The sequence below is a fragment of the Schistocerca americana genome, chromosome 1, assembly GCF_021461395.2.
Source record: "Schistocerca americana isolate TAMUIC-IGC-003095 chromosome 1, iqSchAmer2.1, whole genome shotgun sequence".
Lineage (NCBI taxonomy): Eukaryota > Metazoa > Arthropoda > Insecta > Orthoptera > Acrididae > Schistocerca > Schistocerca americana.
The window spans coordinates 655,579,902-655,605,056 of NC_060119.1; the positions used below are offsets into that span (position 1 = coordinate 655,579,902).

The 25,155-nt window shown below is 39.2% G+C and overlaps 1 protein-coding gene across 2 annotated transcripts in view; it reads right to left on the reverse strand.

The window, feature by feature from the left end:
- Window positions 1-25,155, reverse strand: part of LOC124608258 (TBC1 domain family member 9) — a 164,539-nt gene that overhangs the window by 56,325 nt on the left and 83,059 nt on the right. For both annotated transcript variants that reach the window (XM_047139973.1, XM_047139972.1), the window contains exons 15-16: window positions 22,847-23,002; window positions 14,324-14,509 (exon numbers count right to left, since the gene is read on the reverse strand). In XM_047139973.1, coding sequence (XP_046995929.1) covers window positions 14,324-14,509; window positions 22,847-23,002 — 342 coding nt within the window. The remainder of the gene's footprint in view (window positions 1-14,323; window positions 14,510-22,846; window positions 23,003-25,155) is intronic.

Genomic DNA, 25,155 nt, shown 5'->3' on the forward strand with positions numbered 1-25,155 from the left:
ATCTTTAACCAGAGCAGTGTGGTTGAATTTAGGCGTGGGGCTAAAGGTTAAGCCTTTTGATAAAACAGATGTCTCTGGAGGAGAGAGGGATCTGGATGAGAGGTTTAGAACTGAATTCTGACTGGTGATATGTGGCATTTGACTGTGGTTATAGTTGAGATTTGGTCTGTGTGGGGTATGTGCTTGGATTGGGAGATTGAGTAGGGTGGCTAGGCTAGGTTTGTTGGCTATGAGGGGGGTTTGTTGAAGGTGCTGCTGCGGTTGGTGTTTGTGAGGGATAGGGAGAGGGACCCCTTCTTGGGTGTTGCACTAGCACTGTGGATAGTTTTTTCAGGTGGTGTGTGGCATGGAACTCAAGTTTACAGCTGGCTTCTAGGATGATGTTCCTGAGTGTGTTCTCCAAGCAGGGGTTTGAGAGGTGGAGGACTTTGAAGAGAGATAGGAGCTGTTGGGAGTGGTGGTTACATGAAGTAGTGTAGAGATTCAGGACAAGTTGGGTAGGGGCTAAGGGTTGAAAGTTCTGGAAGTCCAGGAGAGACTGGTGGAAGGAGGGATTGCACCCAGAGATGGGAACTTTTAAGGTAAGTCCTTTAGGGGTAATTCCAAAGGTTAAGCAGGACCAGAGGAAAAGTATGTGGGATTGCAGTTTAGCTAGATTGAATGCATGTTTCCGGAATGAATGTAAATAATGTGGTATAGGATTAGGGTGGCTACAACGTATGTGCCATTTGGTTTCTCCCACCCAACACCAGTCCCTCGGAACTGCGGAGATGGGAACTTGCACTCCAACACATCCTTTCATCCCGCCATCCCCCTGGACTGAACCTACGTTAACCAACCTCACTCCCATTTACTCTTCAGTCTTGTCCTTTTTCCCCTCTCCTCTTTAGCCATTCATGCATCTTTTCATCCTACATAGTTGTGTTTATCTTAATACTATATACCACTTTACTTCTGTATGCATCCTCTTTGGTTTGAAGCTGGCACAGTACTTAACAGTAGAATATCTTTGCCTTCCCTCTGACAACCATGCCTCCATCCTTGCTACCCTCCCTGTTGCTTCATAACCTGGGTTGTGAGTAACTAAATCCACTTTCCCTTCTTCCCTTTTTTCTCATCTCTCCTCCCTGATGAAGGAACAAAGTTCCGAAAGCTAGGAATGTAAATTTTCTGTTCTGTTTTGTGTAACTATCGGCTGTATTGAGCTGAGGTAAGTACTGGCCAGCCCCTCTATCTCTTTGTTAGTATTTGTTTCACATCTGAATAGTTTCATTGTATTTTGCTGGATCAACAAGCACTTATAACACCTTTGTTTTTAATCTGCATGAAAACTCCATCAGGTGGCAGAAAGCTATGTCCTATTACGAAAAACATAATGTTAATTTCTTTAACATGAGGCGAAGGTTTATACAGCCAATAAGTGAACTTAGTAATTGGGTTCATTGACGATATCGTCTTGACCTGGACTCAGGACCAAGACACCGTATCTCCATTCCTTCACACCCCAAACACGTTCTCTGCCATCTACTTCACGAAATCCTCCTCAACCCAGCATGTCACCTCAATATACACAACCTTCCTCATGCCCATGATCTTAACACTACTGAATTCTACATTTCCCAATGTCCTTCAGACTACAAACCCATTACCTCGTTCCTTGTATACTTTACTAACTTTATTCTAATCCACAACTACTTCTCATTTGAAGGAAAGGCATAAACAAATCCATGGCACAGCCATGCGCACCCACATGGCACCCTCCTACGCTAACCTTTTTATGGGACACCAAGATGGGACATCCTTTGCCCCCCAAAACACAAAACCCCTAGTCTGGCTCACGTTCATTGAGGACATCTTCATGATCTGGACTCAGGGCCGAGACACCCTATCGTCATTCCTTCACAACATCAACACCTCTCTGGTGGTCCTCCTCAAACTAGCACCTGCATTTTGACAGCTGTCATCCCTTTCGCACCAAAAAATCCCTCCCATAAAGCCTGACCACCTGGTGACAGCATATCTGCAGTGACAAAAACTTCCTTGCTTAGTATGCTGAGGGTCTTACCATTACGGCGTAAAGTCAAGTGCCAGCACGCCAGTCGGGGAATGATAAAGCAGAGGTGGCTGTGAGAAGACGTCAGCCAATCTCATGCTGACCAACCCCTCTCCACGACAATATGACAGCGGCGACCCCTATGTGAAGAGGACATAAGTGCCGTGACCGACTGGCGATGCCCAGCTGAGTAGTAGCTTCAGGACTAGCGATGTGGATAGAAGCATCAACACTTGTTACTTCACTTGTACACACTATGTAGCTCAGACCTGGAATTGCTTATACTGAAGAAGATTGATTATTTCATATGTTGCCCTTTGCTTGCGACACATCTCTGTAATTGCAAAGTTAAGTATTCTATCTTTTCATTTTGTAATAAAACTCATTGATAAGATTTGTTTGAGTGTTTGTCTAGCAAACCGAGCACGAAGGTTTTCTAGACACCACATTTTTGACAACAAGCATGGAGATGTAATATTTGGGACGAGAAGGTGAACCAACACCAACATGGCACGTTCACACTTTGCAGCTAGGGCCTAGCTGCCACTGTTTTCTTTTGTCGTGGGCTTCTGTATTTTGCTGGTACCTTAATTCTAAACTGTTCAAACTATTTAGATGACATTGTCTTATCAGATCATACACCTGAAGAAGACACTACAGATTTGCATGCTTTGTTTCATATGTTATCTGATGCAGGACTAAAGTATAGACTGGACAAGTGGGATTTTTTTAAACCTGAGTTGCAGTATCTTGGTCACGTCAAACAGTCAAGGTGTACATCCTCTTCACACATTTTTTTTTAGCCACGTGAGACCTGCCAGTTCCTCAGTGTCACAGAATTGCAGTCAGTCTTAAGGAAAATGAACTACTATATTCGGTTCATACTGAGTGCTGCACAAATTGCAGCTCCATTGCATCGCTTGCGTCACAAGAATGTGCCCTTTGTTTGACAGATGAGTGCCAAGACACTTTTCGAAAACTTAAAGATGCATTTCTCAGTGATCGATGCTCGGTTCACTTTGATCTTGACAAACCAGTTGTGTTGCAAGTTGACACTTCTTCATACAGAATCAGTGCAGTGCTTTCGCACAGATTTGGTGATAAAGACAGACCTATTGCTTTTGTATCAAAAGTGTTGTCCAAAGCTCAGTGTAACTATTCACAAATAGAGGAAGAGGCATTGGCTATTGTGGATCGTGTCACCAAATTCCACCACTATTTGTATGGCAGAAAATTCTGCTTAGTAATGGATCACAAACCGATGCAGTCCTTGTTTCATTCGATGAAGCCAGTTCCTGTACGAACTGATCAAAAATTGCAAAGATAGGCTTTGTTGTTGTCTCAATACCATCACGAGATTGTGTATTGTCCAACATCTCAACATAGTAATGCAGAAAAACTTTCAGATCTTCTGAGTGACGCTTTTGCTGCATCTCGTTGTCACTTTGAAGCTCAAGATTCTGAATTGCTTCAATCCTTTCCTCTCAACTATAGGAAAATAGCACAGTCCACAGAAGCTGATTCAAATTTGAACATTTTGCTCAAATACATTCCCACATCTTGGCCTTGCTCATTGCATAGCATAAAGAACTCTGTAGTGCGCAGATACTTTGCATGTTGGCATAGCCTCGCTATACAGCAAGGTGTGAGTCTTGTACAAAATAACAGTGGACAGTCCCTTGTGTTCATCCCCAAAGCTTTGCAAAAAGAAGTGCTGCAGTTACTTCACCAAGGACACTGGGTGACTGTTCATATGAAACAGTTAGTGCATCAACACTATACTTGGCAGGGCACGGACACCCAAATAGAACAGGTGAAGTCACGGTGTCACGTATGTGCGGAAAATCAGTCCACTCCACCACACAAATTCTCTGCTTAGCGTAAGTTGCAATCACCATGGCAACATGTGCACTTAGACTTTGCGGGACCTTTTTGGAACACTCGTTGGTTGATTGTGGTAGAACCTTAAACCAAATTTCCTTTTCCTGTGCCACTGAACTCGACAATGTCATGTAGCACAATTCAGGTGTTGTCCTCTATTTTTTGCCTCGAAGGTTTGTCTGAAGTCATAGTGTCAGACAACTGCCCTCAATTCATGTCAAATGAATTTGAAACAGTCTGTGAATGCAATGGCATTCAGTATCTAACTAGTAAACCGTTCCACCCACAGTCGAACAGTGAAGCAGAATGTTTTGTCACAATTTTCAAGCATCAGATTGCCAAACTTCGCTCCGCACACACCAGGGATCAAGCACTGCAACTGTTTCTCGTCTCCTATCATTCTCATCCATAAGATGCACCATCGCTGGCGGAATTGCTTCACGGCCACTGTCATCGGACACTGTTCCACGCTCCTCAGCTTCAGGCGCTGAAGGGAGGCCACAAGTAACATTCCGCTCTGCATGATATTGTGTTCTTCAGTGGCAGCAGACGGTGGGTCTTGTGTCTTAAGTGTGCCTGTCTGCAACTTGATGAATCTTCTTCATGGTTAATAGCCATCTTCCTTTTTCCTACATTGTTAATATTCCTACCTGGAGTTTCCATTGTTTAATAATTAATATAGTATTTCCATTGTGGCCCAAATAAACATCACTGATACATTGAAGAGTTTCAGTGCCAGTTAAACTGACCATCATCATCATCATCATCATCATCTTCTTCATCATTTAAGACTGATTATGCCTTTCAGCGTTTAGTCTGGAGCATAGTCCCCCTTATAAAATTCCTCCATGATCCCCTATTCAATGCTAACATTGGTGCCTCTTCTGATGTTAAGCCTATTGCTTCAAAATCATTCTTAACCGAATCCAGGTACCTTCTCCTTGGTCTACCCCGACTCCTCCTACCCTCTACTGCTGAACCCATGAGTCTCTTGGGTAACCTTGCTTCTCCCATGTGTGTAACATGACTCCACCATCTAAGCCTGTTCGCCCTGACTGCTACATCTATAGAATTCATTCCCAGTTTTTCTTTGATTTCCTCATTGTGGACACCCTCCTGCCATTGTTCCCATCTACTAGTACCTGCAATCATCCTAGCTACTTTCATATCTGTAACCTCAACCTTGTTGATAAGGTAACCTGAATCCACCCAGCTTTCGCTCGCATGCAACAAAGTTGGCCGAAAGATTGAACGGGGCATAGATAACTTAGTCATGGTACTGACTTCCTTCTTGCAGAAGAGAGTAGATCGTAGCTGAGCGCTCACTGCATAAGCTTTGCTACACCTCGCTTCCAGTTCTTTCACTATGTTGCCATCCTGTGAGAATATGCATCCTAAGTACTTGAAACCGTCCACCTGTTCTAACTTTGTTCCTCCTATTTGGCACTCAATCCGTTTATATCTCTTTCCCACTGACATTACTTTTGTTTTGGAGATGCTAATCTTCATAACAAAAGTAATGTCAGTGGGAAAGAGATATAAACGGATTGAGTGCCAAATAGGAGGAACAAAGAAACAATTATCAATCACAATCAACAATTATCAATCACACAAAAATGATGTTACTTCCTTTGCTCCTTTAGAAAACTTTTCTTCAAATCAAATGTATGATTTAACAGTCTCTCTCTTAAGATATGACTCTGAATGACCTTTAGCATTACTAAAATTATTTAATTAAATTTGGAAACTTAAAAGGTCTGCTGATCAGGCAGCTTGGGCAGTGTCCAGATCTTCTGACAGTCATACCATACTGTCCACAGAATTGGATCATTTTTCTTCTTTAACAGAGTGGATAGTGCTTTGTGTCACATTGTGACATCAAATTTCAATTTGTTCCCTCATCTGGAGCAGGTTTGATGCCTATTTCAACTGAAAACATTGTGAGTAAACATCATTCTAAGAATGGCAAACCATATTATACTAGGCTCTGAATAAACCCTGGAAGTATGATTCAGTAGCTGTCCTTCATTTTACACTCTATTTCTTCAGGAGCAAGGTCATCAGCTTCAAACCTTTTGTTCTCTGACCATTCCCTTTTCAGAAACAACTAGTAAATCCTATGCAGCCTTTGACTATTCAGTTCTGAGAGAAGATACCTCCTACCTGTTTAAACTTCACAGAAATAAATTTCAGAGAATTTCTACCTATTCATGAATTGTATGTAATTATTCACTTTTTTTTGCACACTTGTGGCTATTATTGTTCCCCCTCCCCCTCTCCTTTCTTTAGGAGATCTCTAATGCATAATGAGTACACCAATTCAAAATCAGTACACACCTTGCAGCACTCCCAACAAGTACATTAAACCAGACTGGAATGCGATACAGTTTCTTGTCAGAGATGTAATACTTGCAATGGAATTTTGCAGCACTTATCAATAAGTTGACTGTCACTTTTAACTTCAGTGATCTTTAAATGTCTCATGATAAAACAATCCTGTGACATCCTAGGTGATTTTTGCATTAAGGGATTCCACCATCATCCAGAGCACATTTCTGCACCTAACATGCTGAGCTATTTCTAAGTAACCATGCAACAGTCAGGTAAATATCTTGTCAGACTGCTGCCTACGATAATGGATTCACATCAATGTATATGAACCAAAATTAAGAGGCAGCATATACTACTGTCCCCTATGTATTACTCCCACAGGGAGCATTAAGAAGAAAATTAGACAAATTACAGTGTGCACAGAGGCATTTAAGCAATCAATCTTCCTGGAAACTATCCATGTATGAAATGAGAAGGAACCCTAATACATGTTACTATAGAAATTATCCATTGCCATACCCTTCAAGTGGATTCAAAGTAGAGATGATGTAATGTAGATGCAGACTTGAACCTGGAATCTTGCCTTTCATTGGCAATACACTTACCGACTGAGCCACTCAGGCAGAACTCACAACCTGCCCTCACTGTTTTATTGCTGCTAGTGTCCATTTCTTTCACTTCAAACTTCACAGAAGTTCTCCAAACTGCCTTATTGGACTAGCACATGCCACACTTCTAGAAATGTCTGTCAAATCAAAACTTAACCGTAAAAAGGCTGAAGTGTACTATTCAGAACTTTTCATTATACACTGGTGAGCCAAAATGTTATGACCACATACTTAATAGCATGCATCTTCACATTTGAAACACGAAACAGCAAGGATGCCTCATAGCATGGATTTATGCAGTTCCATAAATTAAGGGCTGGCAATATGTGGGTGAAGAGCTGGTGCCTGAATGTCACAAATTTTCTCCATCAGGTTCAGACGAGGCAAATTTGGTCGACAATTCATAAAACCCAGTTCACTGTAATGCTCCTCAAACCACTCGAGCATAATTTTGGTCTTGTGACGCAGGGAGTTATCCTGCTGAAAGATGCTATCACCAGGGGGGAAGACACCAAGCATGAAGGGCTGCAGGTGGTCCACAATTATGTTCATGTATTCCAGAATGAATTTTTCACTCTCAGTGGAGTATGCACTGATACAAAACTCCCTGGCAGATCCAAACTGTGTGCCAGAACGAGACTAACGTGTGGCCTTTACCTTTCGTGAGCAAGTGCCCTACCTTCTGAGCTACCCAAGTATGACTCACGAACTGACATCACAGCTCCACTTCCGCCAGTACGTCACCTCCTATCTTCTAAACTTCACACATGTTCTCCTGAATGGTTGAAATATGCTGAAGTTAAGCCACTGTTTAAGAAGGGAGATAAAAAAATAGCATCAAATTTCCGTCCAATTTCACTGTTGCCAGCATTCTCAAAAATTTTAGAAAAAGTAATTTACAATTGGCTTTATAACCAATTTATCTCAAATAACATACTGTCAAAGTCACAGTTTGGATTTCTAAAGGGTTCTGATATTGAAAAGGCTATCTGCACTTACAGTGAAAATGTGCTTAATTCATTAGACAAAAAATTGCAGGCAACTGGTATATATTGTGATCTCTCAAAGGCATTTGACTGTGTATATCACAATATCCTTTTAAGTAAATTAGAATATTATAGTGTAACAGGAAATGCTGCAAAATGGTTCAAATCTTATATCTCTGACAGGAAACAAAGGGTGTTATTAGGAAAGCGACATGTATCAAGCTATCAGACATCATCCAACTGGGAACTAATTACACGTGGGGTCCCACAAGGTTCCATTTTGGAGCCCTTACTTTTTCTTGTGTATATCAATGACCTTTCATCAGTAACATTACCAGATGCCAAGTTCGTTTTGTTTGCCGATGATACAAACATTGCAATAAATAGCAAATCAAGTGTAGTCTTAGAAAGATCAGCTAATAAAATATTTGTGGACATTAATCACTGGTTCCTAGCCAATTATTTGTCACTAAACTTTGAAAAAACACACTACATGCAGTTCAGAGCTTGTAAGGGGTGTCACACGAGTATATGCCTAACATACGATGACAAGCAGATAGAAGAAGTGGACAGTGTTAAATTCTTGGGATTACAGCTTGATAATAAATTCAACTGGGAGGAGCACACCACAGAACTGCTGAAGCGTCTTAACAAATCTCTGTTTGCAATGCGAATTGTGTCAGACATAGGGGATATAAAAATGAAAAGGCTGGCGTACTATGCTTACTTTTATTCCATAATGTCATATGGGATTATTTTTTGGGTTAATTCATCAAGCCCAGCTGAAGTTTTCCAGGTACAAAAACGTGCAGTAAGAGTTATATGTGGTGTGAACTCAAGAACATCCTGCAGAAGCCTGTTTAAGGAACTAGGGATATTAACTAATGCTTTCCAATATAGCTATTCCTTAATGAAATTTGTCATTAAAAATATATCACTTTTTCAAACCAACAGCTCAATTCACGGAATCAATACTAGAAATAAGAATAATCTTCACAAGGATTTAAAGTCACTTAGTCTTGTACAAAAAGGTGTGCATTATTCAGGAACATACATTTTCAATAAGTTGCCAGTGTGTGTGTGTGTATATATATATATATATATATATATATATATATATATATATATATATATATATATATAAAAAAAACAAAGATGAGGTGACTTACCGAACAAAAGCGCTGGCAGGTCGATAGATACACAAACAAACACAAACATACACACAAAATTCAAGCTTTCGCAACAAACTGTTGCCTCATCAGGAAAGAGGGAAGGAGAGGGGAAGACGAAAGGAAGTGGGTTTTAAGGGAGAGGGTAAGGAGTCATTCCAATCCCGGGAGCGGAAAGACTTACCTTAGGGGGAAAAAGGACAGGTATACACTCGCACATATCCATCCACACATACAGACACAAGCAGTTTGTTTGTGTGTCTATCGACCTGCCAGCACTTTTGTTCGGTAAGTCACCTCATCTTTGTTTTTATATATAATTTTTCCCACGTGGAATGTTTCCTTCCATTATATTGATATATATATATAAAAACAAAGATTATGTGACTTACCAAATGAAAGTGCTGGCAGGTCGACAGACACACAAACAAACACAAACATACACACAAAATTCAAGCTTTCGCAACAAACTGTTGCCTCATCAGGAAAGAGGGAAGGAGAGGGAAAGACGAAAGGATGTGGGTTTTAAGGTAGAGGGTAAGGAGTCATTCCAATCCCGGGAGCGGAAAGACTTACCTTAGGGGGAAAAAAGGACGGGTATACACTCGCGCGCACACACACACACACACACACACACACACACACACACACACACATATCCATCCACACATATACAGACACAAGCAGCTCCTTACCCTCTCCCTTAAAACCCACATCCTTTCGTCTTTCCCTCTCCTTCCCTCTTTCCTGATGAGGCAACAGTTTGTTGCGAAAGCTTGAATTTTGTGTGTATGTTTGTGTGTCTGTCGACCTGCCAGCACTTTCATTTGGTAAGTCACATCATCTTTGTTTTTAGATATATTTTTCCTACGTGGAATGTTTCCCTCTATTATAACTATATATATATATATATATATATATATATATATATATATATATATATATATATATATATATATGGTTATAATAGAGGGAAACATTCCACGTAGGAAAAATATATCTAAAAACAAAGATGATGTGACTTACCAAATGAAAGTGCTGGCAGGTCGACAGACACACAAACAAACACAAACATACACACAAAATTCAAGCTTTCGCAACAAACTGTTGCCTCATCAGGAAAGAGGGAAAGACGAAAGGAAGTGGGTTTTAAGGGAGAGGGTAAGGAGTCATTCCAATCCCGGGAGCGGAAAGACTTACCTTAGGGGGAAAAAAAGGACGGGTATACACTCGCACACACACACATATCCATCCACACATATACAGACACAAGCAGACATATTTAAAGACAAAATATGTCTGCTTGTGTCTGTATATGTGTGGATGGATATGTGTGTGTGTGCGAGTGTATACCCGTCCTTTTTTTCCCCCTAAGGTAAGTCTTTCCGCTCCCGGGATTGGAATGACTCCTTACCCTCTCCCTTAAAACCCACTTCCTTTCGTCTTTCCCTCTCCTTCCCTCTTTCCTGATGAGGCAACAGTTTGTTGCGAAAGCTTGAATTTTGTGTGTATGTTTGTGTTTGTTTGTGTGTCTGTCGACCTGCCAGCACTTTCATTTGGTAAGTCACATCATCTTTGTTTATATATATATATATATATATATATATATATATATATATATATATGTGTGTGTGTGTGTGTGTGTGTGTGTGTGTGTGTGTGTGTGTGTGTGTGTGTGCAAGGCTCCAACCACCACATTCTGTGATGAGGCTTGGAGATCCAGCACCTAATTGCCTACTCATGATTTCACCATCCTTCAATCACTTCTCAGATGTTCACAATAGTAGTATGCGAACATCCAACCAGCTTCATTGTTTTTGAAGGAGTCATAAATGTGTGTGTGTGTGTGTGTGTGTGTGTGTGTGTGTGTGTGTGTGTGTGTAAATAAATAAAAAACTTTTTATTTTAGATTCAGTGCATTAGTATTTGTAAAATGACTCTTTCATATAGTGTTCATCAAAAAATGACGATCATTCCACTTGGGACCTGTGGAATGGTACATTAGCATCTTTGTTTTTAGTGTAAATATTTGTCATGTATTGTTGTTTTTCTGACATGTTCTACATCCTGGAGGACCTCCTCACTACGGATCAATTGGAATGAAAGTAAATGTAATCTAATCTAATCCTCTGAATCTTGCAGGACTAACACTCCTGTAAGTAAGAATATTACGGAGACACGGCTTAGCCACAGGCTGGGGGATGTTCGGAATAAATTTTCCACCCTGTGGTGGCACGTCCACTAATGTGAAACTTCCTGGCAGATTAAAATTGTGTGCTGGACTTCTGTGAAGTTTGGAAAGTAGGAGAAGAGTTACTGGTGGAAGTAATGCTGCGAGAACAGATCATGAGTCTTGCTTGGGAGGCTCAGTTGGTACAGCACTTGCCTGTAAAAGGCAAAGGTCCCAAGTTTGAGTCTTGGCCTGACACAGTTTTAATCTGTCAGGATGTTTCATTATTTACAAGTCCATAGCTTCGATTACTGTGAAAGGTGTCATAGATATCCAAGTGAATGTCCCTCATATCATAATGCTGCCAAAACCGATCTGGGTCCATAGAACAGTGCATGTTTTGAGAAGTCCTACGCCTGGATGATGGTGTATCTGGACATGACGATGAACCTGGTGTAACAAGAAATGTGATTCATTTGAGCACGCAATTTAATTCCAACAATCCACAATTCAATTTCAATTAAATCCCACACAATACAGTTGTGATTAACTGTCTTGTCGGGTCAACATGGCAACACAGAGGGTCATCACCTACACCGGCCCTGCTCACCATGTGCTGAGCAGTGTGCACTGAGACACTTATGCTTGCCCCAGCCCCAGCCCCAGCCCCAGCCCCAGCCCCAGCCCCAGCATCAGATCTGCCACAGATCAACATATATCCTGCTTTACAGAATGTGCAAGGCTCCAACATATATCCTGCTTTACAGAATGTGCAAGGCTCCAACCACCACATTCTGTGATGAGGCTTGGAGATCCAGCACCTAATTGCCTACTCATGATTTCACCATCCTTCAACCACTTCTCAGATGTTCACAATAGTAGTATGCGAACATCCAACCAGCTTCATTGTTTATGAGGGAGTCATTCCTAGACATTGGGCCATAATCACCTGTGCTTTGATAAAGTAACTTATGTTAGTGGATTTCCACATTTGAGGCCCATACCATTCCTAAAATGATTCTCCATCTCTGGTCCGCTTATACACTTCTATTACCCCAACCCAAGCACACAATGCACTGTGCAATGGTATTACATCTTAGCTCATCAGTGTATTTCGCTTTTACATAAATCTGAAATGCACTATGTAAGTCACTTCAACATATTTCCAATGGTGAAATGAAATCTGCCAGAAAGTTTCATATTTCCATCACGTTAAGCTACTATGAAAACCATTATTACCATCTTATAATCAGTTATTTCCATAACCAGGACTCAATGACCTTACAGAAACAATAACACATTTAAATAGAGCAAGGTTTGAACTACACACAGTAATTTTTCTACATAGTCACCAGTACTCATTACGCACTTTTGCCAACAATGAGCAAGAACCTGCATGCTGCACTTCAAAAAAGCTGATCCAGCTGAGGATAGCCATGGTATTACAGCTTTGTTGGCATCCGAGTCTGGAAAATGTCCGTCACATAGTCTTATTTTCTGTGAGCTGCCAAATTACTACTGTAAAGTGGATGTAGTAGGACAGTCCATCCAAATTTGGTAGCGAGTTCCATGGTAGCAAAACTGTTGTGCAGCCTGCTGTTATCGTGTTGCAGGGAGAAATTCATCATCTTCTCTGGCCTCACCCTGGAAATTTGGGCTTTTGGCTTAGTGTTTTCTTGTAGTGGCCTCTTAGGCTTTTTCAGTGTGACTGATTAATTATTTGATTCCAGATGTTCTGCCAGTTGTTGTTTTTATTTCATGCACAATATTCAGCAACAAATCCAACAATCTTCTTCAGGTGCTGCAAGCTTTGCTGGTATGTGTACTTTCTGCATTGACTCCAATCAGACAGTGTGGGCTAAGCTGGTCATCAAAATATTGCGCTTAAAATGGAAACAACACCTCGCCAGAAAATCTGGAAGCACGCTGTTGCCTTTTAATGTTTTGGATTGACAGTTGCCCCAAGACATCCAAAATAACCACATCCTATCCACAACAGAAGATGCATGCACATCATTTTACCTGCAGATAGAAGTGTCTTTTTCTACTACTTTTTTGTTGGAAATTCGCATGCCACCAATCCATGGAGTGTCTTTTAGATTCTGGCTCACAATGGTGACAACATATTTCATCTCTTGTGATGATGGTATTTAGAAACGTTTCACCTTCAGCCTGCTATTGTTCCAGCAGGTCCACACAAATTTCCATTTCATGAATTTTTTGGTCTTCTATAAGCATCCAAGAGACTCTTTGTAATAACCAAGGTTACGTAATCTCTTGTGACGGCAATACAGTGGACAGTCAGCTGTACACACAATTACCTAGTTATCATCCACTGATAATCATTGGTGAGCTGATCAAAACACTTCTCATTTTGAGGGATGGGAGGGTCTGCCAGGATATGACTTTCATGCATATCTTTTTCAACACTAGTAAAACAACAGTACCCATTGCCTCACATTACTCATGCTTACAGTATTATCTCATACCTTTAGCGAGTTCTGATGGATTTCAATTAGTGTAATTTTTTCAGCAGTGGGCAATTCAATGTGTGTGTGTGTGTGTGTGTGTGTGTGTGTGTGTGTGTGTGTTTTTTTTTTTTTTTTTTTTGGAACTCTATGACAACCCCATTTTGGAATGCTTTGCTGCCATTGCTGCTGCTATCTGCTGCAGCACAATGAAGCCAACAGGAAATCAGTGAGAACTTAAAAAATGCTACTACACCAACATAATCTGACTAGGACACCCCTCAAAGTAAAAAAAGGACACATTAGTTTTGAAAGGACGCTAATATGCTAAAAGTAGATGATTATGCAAGCTTGCCATGCAGTAGCAAGAATTCTAAATTTGCTCAAGAGATGACCAATAATTGCCTCAAATATATGTTATGCATAACACATATAAAATGTCAGTATTCACTGGTATACTCAATTTATCAAATTCTTCATTTCTTTTTTAGCAAACTGTCAGGTCTACATGCCACACTGTTGTGTAAAAAGTAATATTTTCAAACATGAGAAGATCAAGTAGATAAATGAACCATATTTGAAAGTGATACTGGAATACCTTTGCTGCTCTACAAGAAACATAACATGTCCATAAGACGTAAATCAATACCACATTACCTGCAACTCTTCTGTAGTGAAATAACCCTCTGATGCAACACTACGGATTACATTACGACCAACGCCATCCTCCAGTTGCTGCACAACTCTTAACCTATACTTCAAGCGGAGGCGTTCTATACTGTTAGCAGTTAGAGTATCATAGTGCGTGTAGGCGTCATACAGCAGGCTCTGCACTGATATGCTCTGGTAGGTAAAAAGAAAAAGCTGTTATATAACTACAGATCACGAATTCGAATCAAAAAATTTTTAAAAATTCAAATCCGTCTGCTGACAAACTCAAAACATTATTAATATATCCTGTGTGAATTATATTAAGTTTAAAAATTTACTGTAAAACTATAATAAAAAAGTAATCATACATCATAATATTACAAAGGTAAAGTAGCAATATGTGGGATATAAACTACATGTTACTTCCACAGTCAATTTTTACTCTGAAGTGGAGTGTGCACTGATTTGAAACTTCCTGTCAGATTAAAACTTTGTGCTGGACAAGGAATTGAACCTGGGACCTCTGTCAGTCATTAATCACTTGCCTGCAAAAGGCAAAGATACTGGTTAAGGTCCCAAGTCCAGCACACAAATGTAATCTGTGAGGTAGTTTTATATGGTATGTCTTTCACTCTCAGTATGATGCTTTGTATAAACACCAACTACTCAGTTATCTACAATTTCTGCATAACTGTACACTGAAAGCTCTGATGTAGGAGGCAGCTTAGGGTTTTTGTCCAATTTTCATGTTACAGGTCTCTGCCACTACTCTGTTTTTGCAAATGATGAGTCACTCATTACCAAATTATCAGAAAATCAACAACAAGTATCATTTTATTAGATTTTAAAACAATCAGTAGATGTGAAATATCTTTAATACTCAGATCATCTTCAAGTTTTCTCTAAAATTTTGGGAATGCTCCTAGATGTTATATACTTCCAGGAAACATTTGGGTTCAGAACTTCAACCATCTTCCAAGTGAGTCACGCACTGACATTTTTTCTACTTATGATATTCTTTCACTTGTGTATGTGTCTGCACCACATATGTTAGTATTATGATTACACTATAGCCTCTTTTATGCATAATACTACAATGTGTCACACTATTTTCACCATCACAAACTGAAGACAGAAGTAAACATCTGACTTACTAATAAAACACAATTTGGTGAGGTAAATAGCATCTGGTCATGATCCTAAAATTTCCTCAATACATTTATGTTGTCATGAATGTAGAAAACTTTATGTCAGAGTGGTGCTATCCTGTTTGCACCAAATATTATTGAAGGATATACTAAGTACACTGTAATTTCTTCTGTTGGCACATGAAATCAGGTAAACTCTAGCAAGATGAAAGGGTTCCCCCGACTATTTATAGTACCTAAAACTAAAAATCTGTAAATAAAACTGAAACAAGAATTCAATATGCATATAATGAGGAGTGGCAGAATTCAAAGGCACAGATAAAGCTGTAGCCACCTGTATTAAGGTCTGGTGCACGTTCGCGTTCGCAGTTAGCCACAGTTTGGCTGTGCCCACCTATACAGGTAGACAACTAGTTAGATTGCATAACCATGTACTACCCAGCAACATAATGCTGGGCTGCTGGACATTATGCTGCTAGTTTCACATGTGGCCTAACCTTATAAACTGCAGGGTACCTTTGGAATTGTGTGAAATTTATCTATTAGGTATCAATATTCCATTCTGTGGTAGCATTATGCTCATGAATTGTTAAGGGACAGTCTGATGACAGTCAATGCACTTAATCTGGAAATCCATTGATAAAAAGGAATTGTGATTTGACTTTTGTTTTAATCACATGGTATTGATCATTTTGTTCCGAATGACACTGTCTCAAAATTAAATGGCTGAGTAATCTTAGTTCTTGCCCTTGTGTCTTTTTGATTGGCCTAGTTCTCTTTGCCTGTGTGCAATCATGTATCTAAATAGTGCATCTCTAATACATGATTGGGATTTCAGTCCAAATAAAGTTTCTAGCCTCGGCAAGCTCATTACCAGTAATGCTGCCTTGAGATTTCACCCAAATAAAGATAACAGATTTCCCCTCTTATCACACTGATACCAACACTTCAATGATCCTATGCAAGATAAAGAGTTTCCCATCTCTTTGGAACTAAGGTTTTTCAGAATTCTTAAAGCAGATAGTGCAGCACTAATTACAATGTATGAAGCATCCATTACGCCCACAAATTCTGCACACATGATGATTGCCTCTTAATAATTTACATAATGCACCCTTTTGCAGATCTGGAATGTTGAACATGCTTCTAATAGTGTCAGTCATTTTGAAGGAAACAGTGAAGATATGTATATTTATTTGAGAGCTATCTAAAAGCTGTGTCAAAATTTTATGGTGCAGCCACCATCGTGGAAGCACACGCAAACTCAAAATGGACAAATAATCACAACCACTGCAGTTAGCTAGTAACATGAAGGTCACTTAACTGGAAAGCAGGCAACAAAAACACAAAGACATTGAAGATTAAGTACAAGCATGGTTCCAAAGAGAAGGAACCTGCATGTTCTGACAAACTTGAGAATATATCCATACAGACGTCATTTACAACTCCACCAAAGCTTCATGCAACTAGCTCATACACCATTCAACATCAGTAGGTGAAACACAGTATTAGCAATTCACTTGAGACAGTATGACACAAAGTCAACATTAAAACTGTTGATGATTTCTGTTTGTATCCACTGGACACAATTCACTCAAGTGGTTGCCAAATTAGCAAAAACATCACAAACATCATCTAACTAGTTGAAATAAGGCCAAGAGTGAATTGCTAAGAGCAGTGGTTTCAAATGCCCAAGGTGAACATATTGTTATCAGTAACAACTAATGTATACACTTGTCTATTTCTTGCAAAAGCCAGCAAGGTAGGTTTGAATAATGACTCAGTTATGACAAACAAGGTAGCCCAGTCTGCATTCTGCTAAGAGTCCCACATGACCAATGATACAGACCCAAAAATTTTCCCACCAGAAAGCAACAGAAAACATAAAATAAATAAAGAATCATCTAAATTAACAACTCTTGTGCTGATATTTTAGTGGTATCTTACCAAGCCTCCATGGTTAAGGACAACAACAGTTAATGGCAAAGAATAACCAAACCACAACTCAGAGTGAGTCCAGTGACCAGTATGGATTTAGAATCTTTACAAAATCAAAAGAAAGTCAGCAAAATACCTCGGTCACCTCCTACAACTTTCCTGATTATTTAGTTTGAATCATTAAAGCTTCATGTTAGCTGAATGTCAGGTAGCAATGCTAATTGTAAATAGGCCTCTACTCTTACAACACACAAATAAATGTTGTTAGTCCAGTTTATAACAGCTCCTTCACTTTATTATCGTATATATTGATTTATTCCATATGTTTTGAGTATGTGCTCCATAACAGGATATAGAGACTATGTGGGATGAATGAATAAATGTATGGATATAACTGGCTAACAAATTTTTTTGGGATACATCTGCCACGAAAGTGTAAAACTAAAGAATGAAGAGGCTCAGTGGTTGAGGGCCAAGCAATGGATCCACACATCTTATGTTTGATCCTAATGTCAGACATACGAACTTTGTTTATTACATATTACTTCTTTCACCTCTGGCATTGTTTGATCATGTGGAAAAATGCAGAGCTGCACAGTGATTCAGAGCTTTGGGTTCCCTTATAACTAGCTGAGTTAAGTCAGTTCAAAGGCCAGAGAAAGTGGACCATGCCTAGTAAAGCTCTGTGATGATGAAGCCAATCTTCAGATTAATGAATCCTACCTTTTTTAACCAGTCATTATGATTTATACACACTGCAGTATGTATATTAAGATATATCTCTTGGCATCGGATAATTTGAATCTAAATTTGATCTACATTAGCAGAGTGCTGGGTGAGGCCATTGTGGTTATGACAGGATACAGTGTTATTCAACAACAATTAATTAATTAATTTCTGTAACACTTCTGGACAAAGATTATATTTCCTTCTATGAATGCAATAAATCAAAGGTAAATCACGCATCATCATCATCATCATCATCCAGTTCTATCACTTAATGATGTGGCCTCTGAGTTGACGTGTAACAAAGCATCCCAGCAAGATCTTCCATTTTTTCCAATCCCGAGTTTCCTGTTGCAAATTGAATCCCACTGTATTCCTTATTTCTCTGTCCCATTTGTCTGGTGGTCTTCCTCTATGTCTTTTTTGGTAAATTGGACTCCAGTCTAGGACATGTTTAGACCATCCACCATCTTTTGTTCAAGCAACATGACCACCCCACTGCCATTTCAATGCATTCACTCTTTCCATTATGTTGGTGACCTTCATTGTTCATCTTATTTCAACTGCTCTCTTCCTGTCTTTTTTTTTTGTGTAACCCAGCATTGATCTTTCCACTCCACTTTGGGCTACTGTTAGCTTCCTAACAATGAACTCATTTAATGTTCATGTTTCACAGCCATAAAGTACTAATGGCAATACACATTGGTTAAAAATAGATTTCTTCAGCTCAACCAACATCTTAGATTTCAAAATTGAAGAGTGCCTCCCATAAGCTTGCCTGCCTAATTTAATTCATCGTAATATTTCTGATTTTAAATCTTCTTTCATGTTTATCAGTTGACCCAGATAGATATATTCTGTGACTCTTTGGAGTTGTGTACTTCCAACTGACATACTTCCCTCAGGTGTCCATTCATTGATCATTATCTTGGCTTTATCAATGTTCATTTTTAGTCCAACTTTGGAGCACACCATTGGAAGTTTGTTAACTAATACTTCAAGTTGTTCTATGTCATTTGCAAATAGGACAATATCATCCGCAAACCTCAAGTTGCTCAGTCTTTTTCCGAGAACTTGAATTCCCTTTTCTACCCAATTCAATTTAGACATGGCTTTTTCTAAGACTGCTGAAAATGTTTGGGATATATAGAATCACCTTGCTTTACACCCTTTTCAATGGGAAATTCATCAGTATCTTCAGTAACACTCACAAACACTGAGGTGGTTTTGTAAATGTTATGTAGGATTTTTATATAGCCCTGTTCTACTCCTTGTTCTTCTAGAGCCGCAAACATAGCTGGGTGATTGATCGAATCAAAGGCCTTTCAAAGTCTATAAAAGCAAGGCAAAAGGGTAGAGCATACTCATTTATTCTACTAATTATTTCCCGTAGCGTGAAGATATGGTCAACTGTGCTAAATCCTGATCAGAAACCGGCTTTCTCAATGTGTTGAGCCTGGTCGAGTGTAGTGCTGAATCTGGTAGTCAAGAACCTAGTGAAAACTTTGTACACCATGGAGAGTAAACTGATAGGATGATCGTTCTTTATAACTTTGGTACTACCTTTCTTATTTAATAGAATTATTTTGGTTTCATACCCGCCTCTTGGTAATGTTCCATGGTGCAAACAAGCTGAAAATATCTTAGCTAAATGATTTATGCATTCCTCATCCATCAGCTTTAGAACATCGACTGGGAGGTCATCGCTACCTGGAGCAGTCCGTTTTTTTCATATCGTCTATTGTATGCTCGACTTCTGATGGAAGTATTTCTGGAATTTGGGAGACAGAAGCAACCAATTCGTCTAGGATTAAGGTATCATCATTGATTTTACTGTATAGGTTAGTACAGAAATTTCCAATATATTCAAAAAAATTTTTTCTTGTCTGTAATTCAGCCTTGGTCTGTTCTAATGCTACTAGCTGATTCCCTCAAATCATAAGCATTCGCTTGGCTTTCTTTAAACTACATTTATTCTCAAGACTGGCTTTTAGCATGTCTTCTTCATACATCTTGATGTCATCTTTCATGCTCTTTCTCAGAGCTTTGCACAGCTCTGCACATTCTATCATATCTTTGTCCGTATCAACTTTCATTCTTCTTCTCTTGTCCATCAAACCTGTTGTTTTATTTGTCAGTTTCTTGGATTGGTTTTGAGATTTACATAAGCCACCCACTTCTTCAGCTGTCATAATTAGTACCTATGATACTACTTCTGCTTCACATTCTTTTAATTTTCTCTGAATTCTTTCATGAAATTCCTCTTTCCATTCTTCAAGACTTTTGACATTTAAAATTTTACTTTTTCATTTAATTAGTTTTAATCTTTCATATTTTGTATTAAATTCAAATCTTATTCTTACCAATCAATGATCAATGCTTGTCTTGAACCTTATTAACACAGTGACATCTTTAATGTTTTGAGACCTATTGGTAAGAATGAAGTCTATCTTGTTTTTCATTTCAAAGTTAGGACTCCTCCAAGTCCATTTGCGACTTGGATGCTTCTTGAAAAACATTCATAATAGGTGTTTTCATGCATTCTGCAAATTGTACCAATCTCTCACCTCCATCATTTCTTTTGTCTATTCCATATTTTGCCAACAACCTTCTTTATATGTTCCAACTTTGGCATTAAAGTCTCCAATTATGAATTTATAGAAACTATCTCTGCCTTTCCCATAGATTTCCTCCAGACAATCGTAGAAAGATTCTTTCTCTTCATCTGTGTGAGTAGACGTAGGTGCATATGCTTGAACTATTTGGATCTTATACCTGTCTGATATTTTTAGGACCAAGCATGCAATTCCGCTTGAAATTCCTTTTAATACTGTCATCATACAGACATACTGGATAATAAAAGTTAAAGTCTAAAATCTAGAAACATGTAGCAAAGTATTAACAATTCACAGAGACTGCTCACTGATGTCAGTTTGCTTCACATACAAAAAGTAAGCAACTACGGAATGCTACTTTTGCAACATAACATTTTTCATTATTTCTTTATCCATAAACCTAATCATACTGGACACTTCATTGAAGATGGTTACTCTATCACCACAGAATCTCAATTCTTGTTGATGAACATCCCTAAATTTATTGCCCAGCCTAGCTTCCCATATCAAAGTGACAAACCACATCTTTCACAACCTCTCACTTATCCACACTTCATTATCATATGGATTCCTACTCAACACTCCTGATGTCACCACCTTATAAATCAACATATCTCATCCCCATAGCCTTGCCACAACCAAACAGCATCTCCTCCAATGTCCTACTGACCCGAAACCCACCAAACAAACTATATCCTTACCCATAACTTCTTCTCCTTTAAGGCGAAGATATACAGACAAATCCATGGTACAGTCAAGGGAACTCCCACATGTAAACCTGTGTATGAGCCACCTAAAGAAACCTTCCTGGTGCACAACATCCAAAATCTTTGGGCTGGTTCAAACTGACTGATGATATGTCCAATATCTGTTGAACTAGGTGTCCACACAAGCTGTCCTCTTTGCTCCATGATCTCACGATATTCTCTACTAACAGCTTCACTTGATCATCTGCAGCTGATGATGGCTCCACAAGAATCTCTGTCATCATCAAGTCCACTAACAATCAACATTAGCTTCATTTTGATAGTTGTCATCCCTTCCAGAATAAAATGTTTATCTTCTATAGTCTGGCCACTCCTGGATGGAGCATGTACACTGATGAGGAATACCTTGCCCAATAGTCTGAACATCTGACTAAGGGCTTCAAAGACAGCTATCGCCCCTCAAGCACTGTCTAAAGATTTCCCGCACATGCTCTTAATCCTTTGACTGCTCCCATGAACCATCTGCAATGTAACAATCTTGTCATTGAATATCAACTCTGACTAAACAACTGAACCATATCCTATGTCAGGATTTCAACTACTAGTCATGCTTGGAAATGAGGAATTAACTGATCCACAATCCTCCCCAATCCAACTGGTGCCACATTCCTATCCTATGTGCCTGCTTCCTTCTTACCCTTCTGTCAGCCACCCTCCATTCTATACCTATATCCCTTTTGCCTCCTCCAACCAACACAAGACCTCACATCAGTTGAGCTGCAGTGCCAGCACAGTGTTGACAACCAGAACAATGTAGCTGTGAAGGTGTGTGTGTATTGAAGCAGCTCTGAAGGAGGATTCACCCAAAACCTAACAACATTCTCAGTCTCAAACAGTTTGGCTTGCTGAGCTTGCTTGAGACTATAACTGAGTGTAGAGTAGTTAGAGCCTCTGATGTCACCAGCATAGGAAGACAAAACATTAGGCAGAGAAATATGCCTAATGTACTTAAAACAAATATCACCAAAAAAATGTGTCAGTCTCCTTCACTGTCTGTCAACAGCTCAGCACCTCAGTTAAACCACAAGTTGTTATCTTTATATGTTCCATTATTTATAAACTATCCTGGACCTTCCATTAACATAGCCATGTGCATGTTTTGTATGAAAAGTGTTTTTTCAAAGAGAGTAGATGTTTGCATGAAATCAGATTTCCGATTTTAGAGTTCATACAGAAATTGTCATCGGACATCAAAATATCAGAAATCATATACTACTGATGCCCCCTACCTGATTTGACACCGATGTGAACAACTGAACACCTTTATCGAACACAGTTGTAATAGCCTATAACTTGAGAAAAACAATTAAAAAACACTGAACAAAACACACAAACCTTGTTCACTTGTTCTGCATCCTTGTTGCGACTCACAGAATGCCCTTCCTCATTATACACACCCTCCAGATATTCTCCCAGAAGTTGCATGGCTTCTCCATCATCATGGCAAGACAGTAGTTTCTCCTGATTGGCTTCCAGCACAGTCAATGCTACCTGCATGTTTACAAACAAATTAGTATTATGAACTGATTAATAGCTGTGACTAAGATGATTTATTATCACTTCAGCATTTCAATATACTACGAAAATCCGACTGGCAAGACTGTTTGGGGTTTTTGTCAATATGGCCAACTCTACATTCTGAATTTTTTCCTACCTGTGAGAAGAGATGGTTGCTAATAGGAACTTTTATGAATTGTGAATCACATGCAGTATTCTCTTCACCATAAGAATAATACGAATATAAACATTTTGCCATGTATTCTTTCGTGTTTGCTGCTATCTCATTTAAATCCTGTCTGCCTAATAAACTACGAAACTAGAGTGAGACAACAGCAAACGCGGAAGAATATACATATCATGTCATGTTTATATTCGTATTATTCTTATGCCGAACAGTGATACAGTCAGAAATGAAGCATGGCAATTGATTAGATTTTTAAATCTAAGATGACTAATTTCTGTGGAGAATGTGATGTACTACAGAGACGTCTGCAAAGATTTTCAAACGGAGAAAAATTTTCACTAAACCCTCGTTCAGAACATCTGCTATCATACGCAGTCTGTTATTTGGTTCTTGTTGATCATTATCAAAGAAAGCAGCAGTGTAAGTAACAACAAATAGCCATTGTTTTGCTAACGATACAATTCCTCTCTTTTCTTTTTTTTTATTGTAAGCGGTGGTAGAGCGCACAAAAGCAAGCCATGCCACAAGCGGCAACAGGCCGTAAACACTCATTATCAGAATGCAACAAACAATGCATGACACAGTACAGTAATGCATTTTCAGCTTAGAGTCACGTAAACACCTATAACAAAGAGAACGGCACTTATAAGATCTAAGAAAAATAAGCAATCAATTCAAACCAGACGAAGCACGTGAAAAAGGAAGGGTACCCGTATAAATACGGATGGAGTGACTGACGCATAGCAATGGCTACCTGGTAAAGCTTAACTGCTAAGCTTACGACTCGAACCAAACTACTGTAGCTGTATCGTCATTCATTCGACCTAAATTGTCTCTCATATTAACATGGACCCACTTTGTTTCGATTTGGAGGTGCGGCCTAAAACTTTTCTCTCCCATTGAATTTCGAGTCTCATTTTTCAGGTGCGGCTTATATTCGAGTGCGACTTAGATTCGAGTAAATATGGTAACAGGGAGCAACTCCACAGAGTGTGTATTTTGGTCAGAGAATCAACCAAGCATTTTGTGGATCATATTAGCAAAGTTAATGCTACCATCTATGAAGTCAGTAAGAATAGTTCACACAATGAGATAAAATTGTTTAAAAATGGACAAAGGACATAATATATTATTTTTTGAAGAGGTTGCATGATGAAGTAGGCCAAGCAGGGAAGACATTTGAAAGAGCAACACAAATAGCAGTTCAATTTGTTGAACTGCTTTGGAGATCTCAAATTAATCACAAACCAGATCACTGTGTGTTCGAAGTGTACTTGAGAACCAGCTGTCATGAGAACAGACAACAAAGGAGAACTTCTTGTAACAAAAACATTCAATGTTTTATCAGTGGAGTTCAAGGACATATGATAAGGAAACATATGAAGAGACACACAAGACCAAAGACGAAAAGCTTTGAGAGGAGTATGCTAAATAACAGAGGGGCCAAAAGGGCTATTCTTATTTCTGCCCCAAGAAGCAGTAGTTACTCTGATCTCCACTGACAGTTCCAAAGGTCTGCTCAGTAACACAGCTTACCATGGGAACAATTTCATAGTTGACACAAGGGCTGACATTTCTCTGATGTGGTGCCAAACAGTCAACAAAGCGAGTTTATGGCGGCTAAGCTGTATTATTAAAAGGTCAAATGGCAACTGGGTGCACAATTACAGATCAAGATAAATGTGTGGCAGAAATGCAACTGATAAGGAGCACAGAAAAAGGCTACAAAGATTTATGGGGATTAGATTTTCTAATATCTCACCCCTCTCAGATCAGTGTAGCTGAAAGACAAATCCAATCTGATCATAACAATTACGGCTGCAGTTAAAACCGTAAGGTCAGATGCAAAGGAATGTTAGAGATGCTGTGGGAATGCGCAAACCAAGTAGCGACACAATAACACCATTACAAGCTGATGTACATTTGACTGAATGTGAATGCAAAACCCCCTCCCAGGAAC